This window comes from Botryllus schlosseri, chromosome 6 (genome assembly GCF_051294905.1).
Source record: "Botryllus schlosseri isolate E-star chromosome 6, Bs_hap1, whole genome shotgun sequence".
Taxonomy (NCBI): Eukaryota; Metazoa; Chordata; class Ascidiacea; order Stolidobranchia; family Styelidae; genus Botryllus; species Botryllus schlosseri.
The window spans coordinates 29,830,619-29,845,254 of NC_137241.1; the positions used below are offsets into that span (position 1 = coordinate 29,830,619).

Consider the following 14,636-nt stretch of genomic DNA (forward strand, 5'->3'; position numbering starts at 1 on the left):
TGGAATTGATCCAAATTTGGTGTGCACCGTAATAATGTAATCAGTGAACCCTTGGGATCCGGAAATAAAAGATATTTTCGAACACCCCTCTCTCACATTCATATATACCAATGTTCCTAACTCTTGACATTTTCTGGCCCTAGTTTTCAATTATCAGTACCGATAGACGAAATACCAATAATGTCGCAACTTTACTATTGTTTGAAGTTAAATGAAATGACTGTCTTGGTTTTCCAAGATTCGAGTCAAATGACTTTGAGTACAAGTCGAGTCAACACACAAATTGACTCAAGTCGAGTCGAGTCATTTTCTGTATTTATGAAAATGAATCGAGTCAAGCCGAGGCACTAAATAATCTTTACTCAGTCCGAGTCGAGTCATGACTTGAGGCATTGCAACTCTGGTAAAAACGCTGACTACTATCACTTTCAGGTTGTTCACAAAGACCCTTGCAAAGGAGGAGCCGGGCATTGGAATAATCTCTTTCGATTCAAGCATCTGGCCACTGGGAACTACCTAGCCGCGAGGGTTGGTAAACCACGTATCATTGTTGATATTTCACGCTGTATACTTTGAATTCTCCATTCTAGGGAGGTGTCGAAAAGGTTGGATTAGTGCTATTCGATTCATTAACAAATGATCTTGTTGACATGGCAAACGTTTTTTTGACCAAAGCTGACCGAAATTTGCGTTAGATTTTGTTCCGTGTGATGGAAATGCTTTGCAATTAAATGGAATGTTGATGGTTGAGCTTGGAAGTTTTGAAACCGATCAGACTTGTGCAAACTACTGGATTTTCAGGAATCGCAACGAGATCTAGAATGAAAACCACTCACTTTTCAAAATATGCAACTAGAACTAGAACTACTCGCTTTTAAAAAGTTGCAACTAGAATTATAATTACTCAATTTTCAAAACTTGCAATTGGCATAAGAACTAGAATTGGAACTACTCGCAACTGGAACTATAACTTTCAAAACTTGCAACCAGACTTGGACAACTAGATAATTCTAGTTGTCTAATTTCACTAAATTAGAGCGAAATGCCAGTAATCTAATTCTAATCTAATTTGTGAAATGTTGTTATGCTCTAATTCTAATTCTAATCTAATTTGTGAAATGTCCGTATTCTCTAATTCTAGTTCTAATCTAATTATTGTTTTCCTGAAAATGCCTCTTTGTCCGAGGCATATTGCACTATTGCAGTGAGTTAAAAAGAATATCCCTCTTGCGCAGGGAAATCCAGTGCCAAGCCGCCATCGCCTTACTTACACCGTGAAGTCCTAGTAGATATTATGACGAATATAGCCTGCTAGAGTAGCTTGTAGTCTGCGAACAACATTCTAGTTTCTAAAACTTTACGTTAGTACATCGCCATTCTGACTAACATGGGCGATGCCCACGGTTACCATAAAAGAACTAATATTTTATTAAAGTAGGCCTATAGTAAAAATCGCGCCAAGCTTGGTGTACAGAAGTTCACCATTCACATGTTTATGGGGATGCGCTGTTGTTGTTGTTTTTTAAACAAAAATATGTGGCGCTTATCGCCTCACGGCCTTTTGCACCACGCACTGTGATTTGATGTGAACTGCATTTTGTTGTATTCATTTCCCATATACAATTTCATTCAATTTCCAAGTTTTTGCGAAGTAGCTCTAATTCTAATTCTAATCTAATCTGGAAAAAGCTTAGTAGCTCTAATTCTAATTCTAATCTAATCTGGAAAAAGCTTAGTAGCTCTAATTCTAATTCTAATCTAATTTGAAAAAAGCTGTGTAGCTCTAATTCTAATTCTAATCTAATTGGAAAAACTGTGCAGCTCTAATTCTAATTCTAATCTAGTTTGAAAAAAACTGTGGAGCTCTAATTCTAATTCTAATCTAATTCAGAAAAGCCTGAAAATTTTCTAGTTGTCCAAGTCTGCTTGCAACTAGAACTAGAACTACTCACATTTCAAAGCTCGAAACTTGAACTAGAACTACTCACTTTCAATACTCGCGACTAGAACTAGAACTAGAACTATTCACTTTTCAAAGAGTCGCAATTAGAAATGAAACTAAAACTAATCTCTTTTCAAACCTAATCATTCAAACTACAGCTAGAACTACTCGCTATTCAAAATCTAAAGCTAGAACTAAAACCACTCAATTTTCAAATACACCTAGAACTAGAGCTAGAACCACTTACTTTTTAAAATGCGCAATTACAACAGAAACTACTACAAAAACTAGTAGTTAGTTGACGGTCAACTAGTTCGGTAGTTTGTACAAGTCTGCACGTGATTATTTAAAAATTGCCAGTATTTACCCAGCTGGATTTGAATTCTAATTTATGCATGGCAACAATGCGTCGGCATGGGGATACCGCTGTTTTTACAAATTCCGTTTGCTAGTACCCTCGAGTAATTTCAGAACCGGGACATTGCTTGCTGTTTTTAATTGAAATATTGTGTAATTAGTCATCCTGGACTTGATTGCGAATCCAATTTTCCCCCGGCACTGAATCAAAACACTATCATCTGATGCCACAATACTCAAAGTCAGAGTAATCCGAAATTTCTTGATTTGAGGGAATTTATCTGAAATACAGTGAAACATCTCTCTTTTTAGTCTTGATTCCCATCATATTTCCTGATTGTTGCTGACGACAGCCTACTAACAAGTCTCTGAAAAAGAGTTGCGATATCCCCAGAGGTGGCCAGTACTTCTACTTTTTATGAGTACTCTAGTGGATTTGCCTAATACTTTTGATTTTTGTCTAATTCCACTTAGTACTTGGTATACTTAGTATATTTTGCCTTGTTGCATTACTTTATCAAGTGGGTATGTTTTTTGGCTACAATGATTGTTTTGACTACTTTAGTCGTGCTTGAGTAGAAATTTTGATGTTACTTCTACTGAAATAGTGACGCTGACCAGTTGTACTCGAGTGGTTCTGATTTTTGAATACTTTCACAACAATAATTTTTATTTTTTTAAGCTAATCGAAGCCTGAATTTTACACTTTTTACGTCAATTCTACTTTTACTTGATTCTGAATTTAAGACGCTAGTTCTACTGAAACAATTTTTAGTTATTTAGGCGAATTTAGGCCTTAAATATATACTTTTTACTTACTTGGAATTTACTGTTTCTACTTGTACTCTCGTAGAAATTTTCAAGATCACTCCTACTTTTACTTGACCACCTCTGGATGCTAGACGCAAGTCAATGACTTGCGATTAAGTATTAATCTAGTTAATATTATTCTTTTTTAAATTAATAATAATATTTTTTCTAACTTGATGGGTTGCACAAAACTTGACCGTACAGCATATTCTAAGCCGTTATTTCCATTCAGTGTTCTGGGAGGGTTGAAATCCGTCGCAATGCAATGACGCCGGAGGTGATCTGTGGTTTTCGGTTTAATTTGATCAGTTCCTCTTACTTTGGCATGCGGTTCTGGGTTTTTGCGACTCGCCTTCGTAATTAGTAGGGCTGGGCAAAATAGAGTAGGTCTACCTGAGTAATTCCAGTATTCAGTATTCGAGCATCACTCATTATAACAGGATGAAAGATTGAAAAGCTCGAATCTGTAACTGCGTGCCCACAAAGATTATGATGCCAGTTTACATCACATTAAAGATAATTTTGGTATTTTTCGACCAAACCTATTTCATTACACTTTGTGACAATGCTGTGGGTTGATGACGACTTCACAGCAGGGTTGTTACCAAGTCACAAGTCAATCTCACTTTCATAGTTTTGAATCGAGTCAGGTCGAGTCATTTTCAATTCACCGCCGAGTCAAATCCGAGTCCAAGTCATGGTATTATGACTCGAGTCCGAGTCCAAGTCATTGTGTTGACTGCTAAGTTTACAGTTCAAGTCTTGTTAAATGCACTTTTTATAACTCTGTTTGGTGATATTAAATGGTTCCCATTTATGATATACTATATTTCCTCACTTTCAGCGGTTTCTGGTCGCATTTTAACGTGCCAGTACCAATAGACGAAATCCCAATAGTGCGGTCACTTTACTATTTTTCGAAATGACAATGAAATGTCGGTCTTGCCCGTCTGAGTCTCGAGTCTTATGACTTGGTGTGAGTCAAGCGCAATGACTCAAGTCCAAGTCGAGTCAATACACAGATTGACTCGAGTCGAGTCAATTCCGTATTTTGAGAAAAATGACTCGAGTCAAGTCGAGTCACCAGAAAATCGTGACTCGAGTCACGATTCGAGTCAATGCAAGGTTTCTGTTGATTGTTGGATCGTACAAGAGATTTTCCAACACCCATACACTTTCATATTTGGATATAAATTTCTGTTTATTTGCGTTTAATTTGATTGGTAAATTTGGCAATTATTGTGCATGGTATTGACAGGAGGAAATCTAAGGACAAAGTATTGAGATTTCTTTAAAATATCTTTACCAATTGTACACGTTTGTTACATATTCATTAGAATACGATCAGTGTCCCAGTAAATAAGAGTTCTGCCCTTCGATTTTGCCCGATATTTTGTTGTTGCCGGATCATCGTTGAGAAGTTTTTAAGGTGGTTTCAATCGGATAGTATATTGATATTGAAATAACCCGAATTTTCGGCTGACACTCGTCAGGGGTAATCGTCAGCAACTAGCGGGGAATTGAAAAGAATATTCTATATCCACAATCATATCACCAAATATGATGTCAGCGGCATGAAAAATGTGTTTTTTTGCCAACTTTGTACTGTTTGCCAGGATGATAATGATTGGGAGCCGAGTAGCAGCGGGGTGGAGTTTGAGTTCCAATCACGAAACAATCGATCTGTCTCTAGCTCCAGCCAGGTTCGGATAATTTGCATGCTCTATGCTCTTTTGTAATTCGGTGTGTGCTCCCCCCTCTCTCCGTGACAGACTCGGACAACTAGATAATTCTAGTTGTGTAATTAGACTGATTGAAACGAAACACATCTAATCTAATTCTAATCTAATTTTTGAAATGATTCTAAGCTCTCTTTTTCTTTTTCATCTAATATCTGGTTTTACTGAAAATGCTACATAAGAGCTTTATGTCTTATGAGAACGAAACTATGATTTGATATGAACCGAACTTGAATTTGATGTAATTCGCACCTATTCGAAATTTCATTCGATTACAATTTTCTTGCCAATCCAGTAATTACAATTGTAATCTAATTTCGGAAAAAAATGGCTATCATTCTAATTCTAATCTAATTTAGAAAAAACTGTAGCTCAATTTTTAATTGCAATCTTATTAAAAAAACTGTTGCTAAATTTCTAATTCTAATCTAATTTGGATAAAAAATCTAGCTATGATTCTAATTCCAATATAGCTGGCTAAATAACTAGCTATCACACTAGTTGTAATGTAATTCTGAAAAAAAAACTAGGTATCGTTCTAATTCTAATCTGATTCCCCAAAAAAACTAGCTACCATTGTAATTCTAATCTAATTTTGAAAATATGAAAATTTTCTGATTGGCCAACTCTGCTCTGTGAGCAACCTCATATGTTACATTATGCATATAATTATTCAATATGAGCGTTTGATATCTGGATTGAATTGAAATGTTAGCGTTTGCGTTCAGATGGACGAGAGTGAGAACGGAGGAAGCTCTGACAAGGATACGAAAAGCTCTAGAAGCCGTGGTCCTCCTGGTGGGATGCATTATTGTTTGGTGGCTACTCCGGACCCAAGCAGCGTGAGGTATGTTGCAGGGCTGTATCCTAGTCACAAGTCACTTTTATAGTTTTGACTCCAGTCGAGTCATTTTCAATTCACCACCGAGTCAAGTCCGTGTCGTGGTATTCTGACTCGAGTCCAAGGCATTGTGTTGACTGCTCAGTTTCCAGTTGAAGTCTTGTTAAAGCCACTTTATATAACTCTGTTCGGTGATATCGAATGATTCGCATTTATAATATGCTAATTTTCCTCACTTTTAGCAGTTTCTGGTCGCATATTCAAGTACCAGTACCAATAGACAAAATCCCAATAGGGTGGTGACTTTACTATTATTCGAAATTACAATGAAATGTCGGTCTTATCCGTCTGAGTCTCAATCAATTGACTTGGTTCGAGTCATGGGCAATGACTCGAGTCCTAGTCGAGTCAATACACAGACTTGACGTGACTCGAGTCATTACAACTCTGTTCCCAGCCCTAGTGATAATGTTAACATTGAATTGTGATTTTGATATGATTACAATTTTGTTCAGCTCCATATTTGAGCTGGATCAGACTTCGTTTGCGAAAGGTGATGCGCTTGTCCCTGCAAATTCCTACGTCCGCCTGAAACATCTCTGCACCGATACCTGGGTTCATTCCACAACAATACCGATTGATAAAGAAGAAGACCGGCCTGTTATGTTAAAAGTATTTAAAAACTTTATTATATAACATAGGTTTGTTCAAAAATATCTATTTTCATCAAGGTTTACTGGCTATTCGATGAAATTGGATAAAGAAACTATGCATACCAAATGTGGCTCAATTCTAACCTATATAAGCAAAGTTATTATATAGTATATAGTAGTATATTAGTATAATAATTATAGAACTACCCACCGTAAGTACTATTATTTCAAATCCAAAATTTTGAACTCCAATAACTTTGCTTCTACTGGTTGGAATTGAGTCAAACTTGCTATGTAGGCCTACTGTTTTTTAGACAACTTGACAATTTCATGGGTTGCCAATAAAATTTCAAAAAATACGAAATTTGGTAAAAAAGTTTATTTGAAGAGTTTTCTTAAAGCCGTTTTCTATCTCAGATCGGAACCTGTCGTCAGAAAGAGGACAAAGAAGCATTCGCGATTGTCCACGTGTGTGTCGAAGAAGTTCGTGATTTGGATTTTGCAAACGACGCCAGCAAAGTCCTCGCTGACTGCGCCGCCAATATGGAATCGAAAAATATCAACGTCAACGAGAGAAGGTTTCCATTTTTTAAAGTTTTATAGTTCTATTTTCAAACCTCGCTACAAGAACTAAAACTACTTCTTAAAATTTGCTGCTTGAACTAGATCTTCTCACTCTTCAAAATGCCCAACTAGAACTACAATTACTCGCTTTTCAAAACTTGCAACTAGAGCTATTACTACTCACTTTACAAAATTCGCTACTAGAACTATTCACTCTTTTAAACTCATAACTAGAACTAAAACTAGAACAACTGATTCTTCGAAACGCCAAACTAGAACTAGAATTACTTGCTTTTCGAAACTTGCAACTAGAACTATTACTACTCACTTTTCAAAATCCGCTACTTGAACGAGAACTAGTCACTCTTGTAAACTCGTAACTAGAAGTAGAATTAGAACTACTCAACTCTTCGAAACTATGAACTATAACTATTGCTACTCACTCTTCAAAACTCGCAATTAGAACTAGAAATAACGACCGTTAAAAAGCCGCTACTAACGGGCTAAAACACAATTTTCGACCATCTGTTGGACCACTTGAAAATTTTCAGCTTTTCCTGATTCGAATTAGACCATCGGCATTTCGCTCTCGTAATTGGACAGCTAGAATTATCTTTTGCAGTGAAGACAAAAAGGTTGAGAACCACTGCTCTACAAACTTTTCCTCATTTCTTTTCGTTGACTTAAATTTGAAATGTTCTGTCAGGTTTGTGATCAAGCTTTTGGAGGACATCATCTTTTTCCTGTGTCGCCAACAGAGGGGAGCCGCGGACGCCCTGATCGTGGTCGGGACTGACCCGGACAGGGAAAGACAGAAACTGCTGCGAGAGCAGAATATTTTGTCGCAGCTTTTCAAAATTCTGAAGGTGTGATTTCTATCGTGATTGGGGTTGGGAATGGTGATTAGGATATCCGGCCCCGATTTCGATGCATTTCGGATGGAATTGTCTCATTTCTAATTCCTCATTTCAGGCTCCTTTTGCGGAAAAAGACGGAGAGCCTCTGTTACGTTTGGACGAACTTCAGAACAAGAAAAACATTCATTACCAGCACATTCTGAAGCTCTGCTATCGGATACTGCGTCACTCCACGCAGGATTATCGGAAAAATCAGGTTTGGATTGCTTAACCTGCTCCAGTGCTCCTATTTCTGTCCGTTTTCCAATAGTAAGGGCCAGATGTGGTCAGTAACGAAGTACTTTTCTGGAGTACTCAAGTGAATTTCATCTATTTGCACTGCTTCCATTTTTGAGATCTCATTATTCAAGTCAAAACTGAGCCTCGAATACGTACATGATTACTTACTTGGACATTCTTACTTCTACTTGAGTACCAACTTGATAACTATGACCTCTTCTGGTTGTGACTGACATCAGAGTATATGTTGATAATTCTGTTCCATTTTATAGCAAGTCTGATTAATGTAGGATTTCTGAACTAGACAAATATTGGTTAGCTTAACCCCCTACTGCTGAATGTTGGTATATGACAGTAGTCGGGGACCTTTTTCAACCGAAGAGCCATATTGGCCCAATATTTTCAATTGTAACTCCCAAAGAGCCATACATGTCAATCAACTGTTACGTCACAATGTAATACCCGCGACGTATTAGTAGCACTAATATACGGGATTCGTAGGGCATGCCATATTTTTGTGCCCACATGAGTAGGTGGAAGCATAGTCACTTCTGAAGTAGGGGAGAGGAGGCCAAGATGAGACACGGGGCAAGATGAGACATGCAATTTTTTCACAGAAAGATTTTCTGATGGACAGATTCCTTCAACTATGTTGTTCCCATAATGCCATTCCATAGTCCTACCATATTAACAAGGCAAACAGATTTGAGGTTGGGCAGAAAAATGCCAAAAACTATATTTTCATAGCCTATGTCAGTTATGTGAATTCATGTTTGTAAGGGCATACCTATCATAGTACTTCATATTATAAAACAAGAATACTGGAGCTGGTTGAGTGCAATATTAGCAGTGTAATCATGTGCTTACCTCTGAAAAGTAACGGACAGAAATTTTTTTATTCAAATTTATATGTTAAATTAGGTGTGGGGGTAAGATGAGACAAAATCATGGGGGTAAGATGAGACATGGGTATCAGAGGGCTTTTCTATTGAAGGCCTCGGAAGATTAAAAATTTACTGTTGAAGGCACACAAAATGTTTTATTTATCTAGTAGTTTACCAGATGTGACATTACAAGACAAAATAATAACGAAACTCTTATTGTTGCTGGATCTCATGGTTAATTGGTTTCGATGTCATTTATATTTGTATATGATGTACCAATTCTTTTTAAAAATGAATTATTTCATGATTATTATATTTTATTCACGATGTTGCTGGTTGATTCATCATTTGGGATAAATTGGTGGTGTAATGAGCATGAATTGCTTGGTGTCTCATCTTAAACACAGTGTGTCTCATCTTACCCTCACCTGGGGGTAAGTTGAGATATTTGAGCAAGGATTTTTGAGGGCCAAGAAATCCATCAGTATGTTGTTCAATATAACTCAAGCCATCGTCATAGAAAGTAGAGATCACAGGCTTTCCATTGGTACCAAAATTATTCCTCAGAAGGCATTACTCTTTGAGTGGCCTTGAATTATCAGAAAAGTGTCTCATCTTGGCCTCCTCTCCCCTACATACCCGCCGTGTGATACGTCAGTGACATGGAGTCAGGGGAGGAAGTGCCTCAGATGTCGTCAGGTATCAGTGAAGAAAAAATGGTTATTGGTATCTTCTATCGACTAGATTTTGAACATTTTTATTCCCAAAATCACGGAATTTTCATATTTGTTATTTATAAATAAAGCGCGAAAAGAGAGGTAAGGCTCAGACTAGGCTCAGACGGGCCAAGCCTCACCTGTGTGTAACAGTGTGCAACTCATCGCAAACAGATTAGAATTTATGGTCAATGATATTAATCAAATGTAATTGTCGAGTTGATTCTGAAAATCCAAGTATTGATTGACTTCTAAAATATTCGGTGTAACGTAGGCTAATGTTGCGTTACACACCTACATTATTACGGCGGTGCTAGATAACCACTAACCAATAAAGAAAATTGATAGCTATGGCGTTGTGTTCAATTTAAATTTGTAATATTATTTCTCGGCGTAGATAAGGAAGACAATGTGTATTTGAAAACTGCATTGTCCTACAAGTGTCGCCATGTCCGCTATTCTCTTTCGTCAATCAAGGTATCATGCAATCCAAGATTTATAGGCGCGTGATGGTAGTTGATAGAATTCGCGATTGGTGTTAGTCGCCGGTATGACAGCAACTTAAATTTCGGGATTTAAAAAGAGTGTGGTACGAGCCCCTAACCCTGGATACCCCACTGTCTGGGCCTCTAAAAGGCATGTTTGTACTGCTACAAGAATAATTATTCTCGCTGTCATGAAAATTTACCAACGAGTTGCTGGAATATTGATAAATTAGGTACAAAATTGAAAATTTATCGAAGAGCTATATCTTATACCCAAAAGAGCCATATATGGCTCTCGAGCCATAGGTTCCCACCACTGGTATATAAAGTTCTTTTGAAAAATCAGTAGTTGCTGACGAGTACCCCTGACGAGTGCCAACCGAAAATATTCGAGTTTATTTCATTATCAATATACTCTTCAACTGTATAACGTACCTTCTGCTACAGGAATATATCGCGAAGCAGTTCGGACTGATGCAGCAACAGATTGGTTACGACATTTTGGCAGAAGACACAATCACGGCCTTGTTACACAACAACAGAAAACTCTTGGAACAACATATCACCGGCAAGGAGATCGAAACGTTTGTGGCTCTGGTTCGGAAAAATAAAGAACCTCGGTACGTGCATGTCTTGAGTTGGACAAACAAGACAATTTTCAGATTTTCAGATTTTTATTTTCTAAATTAGATTGAAATTAAAATTATAGTTACAATTTTATTTAGAAATTTGATTAGAATGGAATTTTTCACTTTTCAGCTTTTTGGATTATCTCGCCGATCTGTGCGTCACCAACAAGCAGGCCATCCCGAAAACGCAAGAGCTCATTTGCAGGAACATTCTTTCCGAGGAGAATAAGGATATTCTGATTGAAACAAGGTCTGTTGTATTTTTGCCTGTAAGTTTAGATTTTCGTAAGCCTGACACTAAGTCACGATTATCAACCAGTGTCAAAGTAATCAGCGTTGCTGCTCGAGTGAAAGTAGAAATAATGTCATGAATTTCTAGTTTATTACAAGTAAGATTTTGCCCGATTGTTACGTCAAATTCATTCGTAAAAGTAATGTAAACCTATCTCAAAACTACTTCTTTTCAAAACTTAAAGTAAGCTATTTTGCCTATAAAACTCTTGAATTATAAGTGGAAGAGGTTTATAAACAACCGTTTGATTAAGTAATATGAGTAATGATAACTACTTTAGCTATACGAAAATGTAGAGCACTTTTTTACTTATCACATCTGTTATCAACACAGGCAAGCGATTGTGACCATTGAGTACGAAGAAGAGATGGATGGCAAGCGTCTTTACGAGGAAGACGTTGAAGCCGTTGTGCTGCGTTGGGGCGAGGGCCGCAATAACGAAAAAAGCATCAGGCATCTCTCGCAGACAGCGCAGGCCAGCAAGGCCGATTTGGCAGTTCTGAATTATTACAGGTAAAAATATATCAACGATGCGTAAAATGGTGTTCTGTACAACATTGAAATGAGTGTATCATCTGATATTTTCGCGTTTATTTCAATGCAAATATATTATTCAATTGAACGTTGGTCTTGTTTCAGACATCAGCTGGACCTTTTCAGCAAAATGTGCCTGGACAGGCAGTACCTGGCCATCAATCCAATTTCTATCGAACTGAAGATTCCGATCATTTTGGATTGCATGGCGGACAGTCAGCTGCCTTGCGATCTGCGTGCGTCTTTTGTTCAGGTTTGTTGCCGGTTTATTTTTGTGTTACTATTTGCATAGTAGGATAGCTAAACGATAGGATTTGCAACTGTAAATACTTTTAATTTCCAAATCCGTGATTTTCAACCCCAATAACTTAGCCACGGGTTGTAATTTAGCCAAATTTGTGATATATTGTTCATTAGGCAGCCTTATAATTTCATGTGGTAGCCAATAATATTTTTAAAAATGAATATTTGTTAAATAAATCTTAGATTTTTTACCCTAATAAATTGAATTCGACCGGTTGAAATTGAGCCAAATATAATGTGTATCGCATTTTAGACAACCTAGTGGTAGCCAGTAAAATTTAAAAAATCCAAATAAATACAAGATTCTTTACTCTTGATACTAATAATCTGTCTTCTACAGGCTGGAAATTGAGACAAATATAATGTGCAGCGTTTTTTGACTGAATATTCCGTTACCATGATAAGGGGCTATTTCGCTCAGTTCTTATGACAATTTCGCTCATAAAATTGATGCAAATTTATCGTGGAACTACTTTTACTTTTCAAAATCCAAATTGATAAAAGTGAGTAGTTTGTTTAAAAACTGTTTTGAGATTAGGTGAAAGTAGTCTAAAACACCTACTTTAGAGCTGTGAAAAGGCGGAAATTCTTCGTTATTGACTATCTGATTATATCTAGTTGATGCTACATATGCACGTGGACCGCGACCCCCAGGAACAGGTGATTCCCGTCCGTTACGCGAGGCTTTGGTCTGAAATACCAAATCTGATCAACATTGATGAGTAAGTGCTGTAGCATTATAATATATAGTCTAATGTGAACTCAAGCTATCTGTTCACCTCAATTATTCGAAATTTCATGCCGGTGACGTCTTATTTTGTGATATGATTGTTGATATACAATGTTCTTTCCAATTCTCTACTAGTTGCTGACGATTACCCCTGACGAGTGTCAGCCGAAAATATTCGGGTTCATTTCAATGTCAATATATTATTATTCAATTTTCCTAATTGCATTGAAAATGTGCTGGAACTTTCTTATTTTCAGCTACGACAATGTTGAAGGACACAAGAGCTGCGACAAGTTTGTTCCTACAATGCAATTCGTTGATCAGTATCTCAACAATCTCGTCAGTAACGCGAAAATCTTCACGAATGCAAAGGAGAATAAGTTGACGTTTGAAGTGGGTACAAACGATCCGTGGTAGAGCCCAGGGTTGTCATTTCCATTTTAAGAAAATGACTCTCGAGTGAAGTCGAGTCAACGAAAAATTGCGAGTCGAGTCATGACTCGAGTCATTTCAACGCTGCATCAGACCCATGTTTCCATTTCAGGTGGTGAATCTGGCGAGGCATCTGATCTACTTTGGCTTTTACACCTTTCACGACTTATTACGTCTCACAAGAACTTTGCTGCGAATTCTCGATTGCGTTCACGGAATTTCAACTGGCCTTTTGTCTGGTCGACAAGACGTCGAAGGTTATCGCTGCGAATTATCAATCTTCTGTATTTAAATCAATACCTGATTATTGGAGCATGCCTATCATAAACAAACTCGTAAGGCTGTCGGAATGATTCTCCTCTTGGACGTTGATGTGTCCTCGTTTGAGTTTATCATGTGCATGTGTACTTTTGACTACTATCAGATCTAGGCTTGTGCTAACTGCCGGCTTTTCGAAATGCGCGACTAGAACTAGAACTAACAACCTTCTTGAATCGGCAACTAACAAATCAAAATACAACCGACTAATATCTGATTATACATATTATTGAATTGCGACTGAACTTGAGCATGTCGGATATGGAATGGGCATTTCAAAAGGACAGGTTTTTAGATGGTAGGATTTCGAATCCAAAAACAAGGTTTTCAGGTTTGAAATGGTAGGATATTCGACCCAAAATGCAAGAATATCACGACAACGCGACATCACATGTTTTCTAGTTGTGTGGCAATCATTTTCAAAATCCGCAAATAGAACTAGAACTATTCACTTTTAAAAATTTGCCACTAGAATCAGAACTAGAACTACTCACTTCTCAAAATATGCAACTTGAGCTAGAACTAGAACTACTCGCTTTTCAAAATTCGCAACTAGAACCAGAACTTGAACTACTCACTTTTGAGAATACGCAACTAGAACTAGAACTACTCAATTTTCAAAACTAGAACCAGAACTTAATCCCCCTTGTTTTAAGAAAATACTTGACTAGAACTAGAACCACTCAAAAACCACTAGTTAGTTGACTGTCAATTACCTAGATTGTGCCAGTCTGATCAGCTCCATAGTCATTTGTGTCGAAGAAATAGGTATTGTCACCGCAAGCCAATATCATAACTGCTTTTTTGAATGACGTTGGTCAGCGTAAGCTTGGCTTTGCACCAGAGGTAATCAGCATTGTGCTCGACGAGAAGTAGAAGTAACGCTGTAAATCTCTACTCGATTACAAGTAGAAGTAGGAATTTGAAAGTTCAGTACCTCAAGTAGGTGTTATAATGAAGATCTTAAAAGTACTCAGTAAGTAGTTTCAAAACGTGGATCTGGTTGATGGGATGGGCCCCTGGGTAATTTTCCATTTTCCGTAAAAATGACTCGAGTACATATCGAGTCAATACACAAAGTTGTGTCGAATCATTTTCGGTGTGTAAGAAAACAACTCAAGTCAAGTCGAGTCACTCAAAAGTCACAGCTCGAGTCATTACAACGCACATGAAATATGAATATTGAATACACTATACAGTTGTATGTTTAAGTCCTTCAACAGTATCTTCATTGTATCTAAAAAGTGTGGCGATCATTCTGTTTTCATGGT

The 14,636-nt window shown here is 37.3% G+C and overlaps 1 protein-coding gene across 14 annotated transcripts in view; it reads left to right on the forward strand.

Moving 5' to 3' along the window:
• LOC145440621 (inositol 1,4,5-trisphosphate-gated calcium channel ITPR1-like) overlaps positions 1-14,636 on the forward strand; it is a 214,386-nt gene that overhangs the window by 148,128 nt on the left and 51,622 nt on the right. For 9 of the 14 annotated variants that reach the window (XM_080318286.1, XM_080318284.1, XM_080318283.1 and 6 more), the window contains exons 9-24: positions 433-528; positions 591-605; positions 3,342-3,386; positions 4,726-4,812; positions 5,577-5,695; positions 6,205-6,361; positions 6,760-6,920; positions 7,613-7,772; positions 7,879-8,019; positions 10,575-10,747; positions 10,887-11,006; positions 11,382-11,561; positions 11,688-11,835; positions 12,504-12,607; positions 12,873-13,008; positions 13,160-13,304. In XM_080318286.1, coding sequence (XP_080174412.1) covers positions 433-528; positions 591-605; positions 3,342-3,386; positions 4,726-4,812; positions 5,577-5,695; positions 6,205-6,361; positions 6,760-6,920; positions 7,613-7,772; positions 7,879-8,019; positions 10,575-10,747; positions 10,887-11,006; positions 11,382-11,561; positions 11,688-11,835; positions 12,504-12,607; positions 12,873-13,008; positions 13,160-13,304 — 1,987 coding nt within the window. The remainder of the gene's footprint in view (positions 1-432; positions 529-590; positions 606-3,341; positions 3,387-4,725; positions 4,813-5,576; positions 5,696-6,204; positions 6,362-6,759; positions 6,921-7,612; positions 7,773-7,878; positions 8,020-10,574; positions 10,748-10,886; positions 11,007-11,381; positions 11,562-11,687; positions 11,836-12,503; positions 12,608-12,872; positions 13,009-13,159; positions 13,305-14,636) is intronic. The other 5 variants (XM_080318297.1, XM_080318289.1, XM_080318288.1 and 2 more) reach the window with 4 other exon arrangements.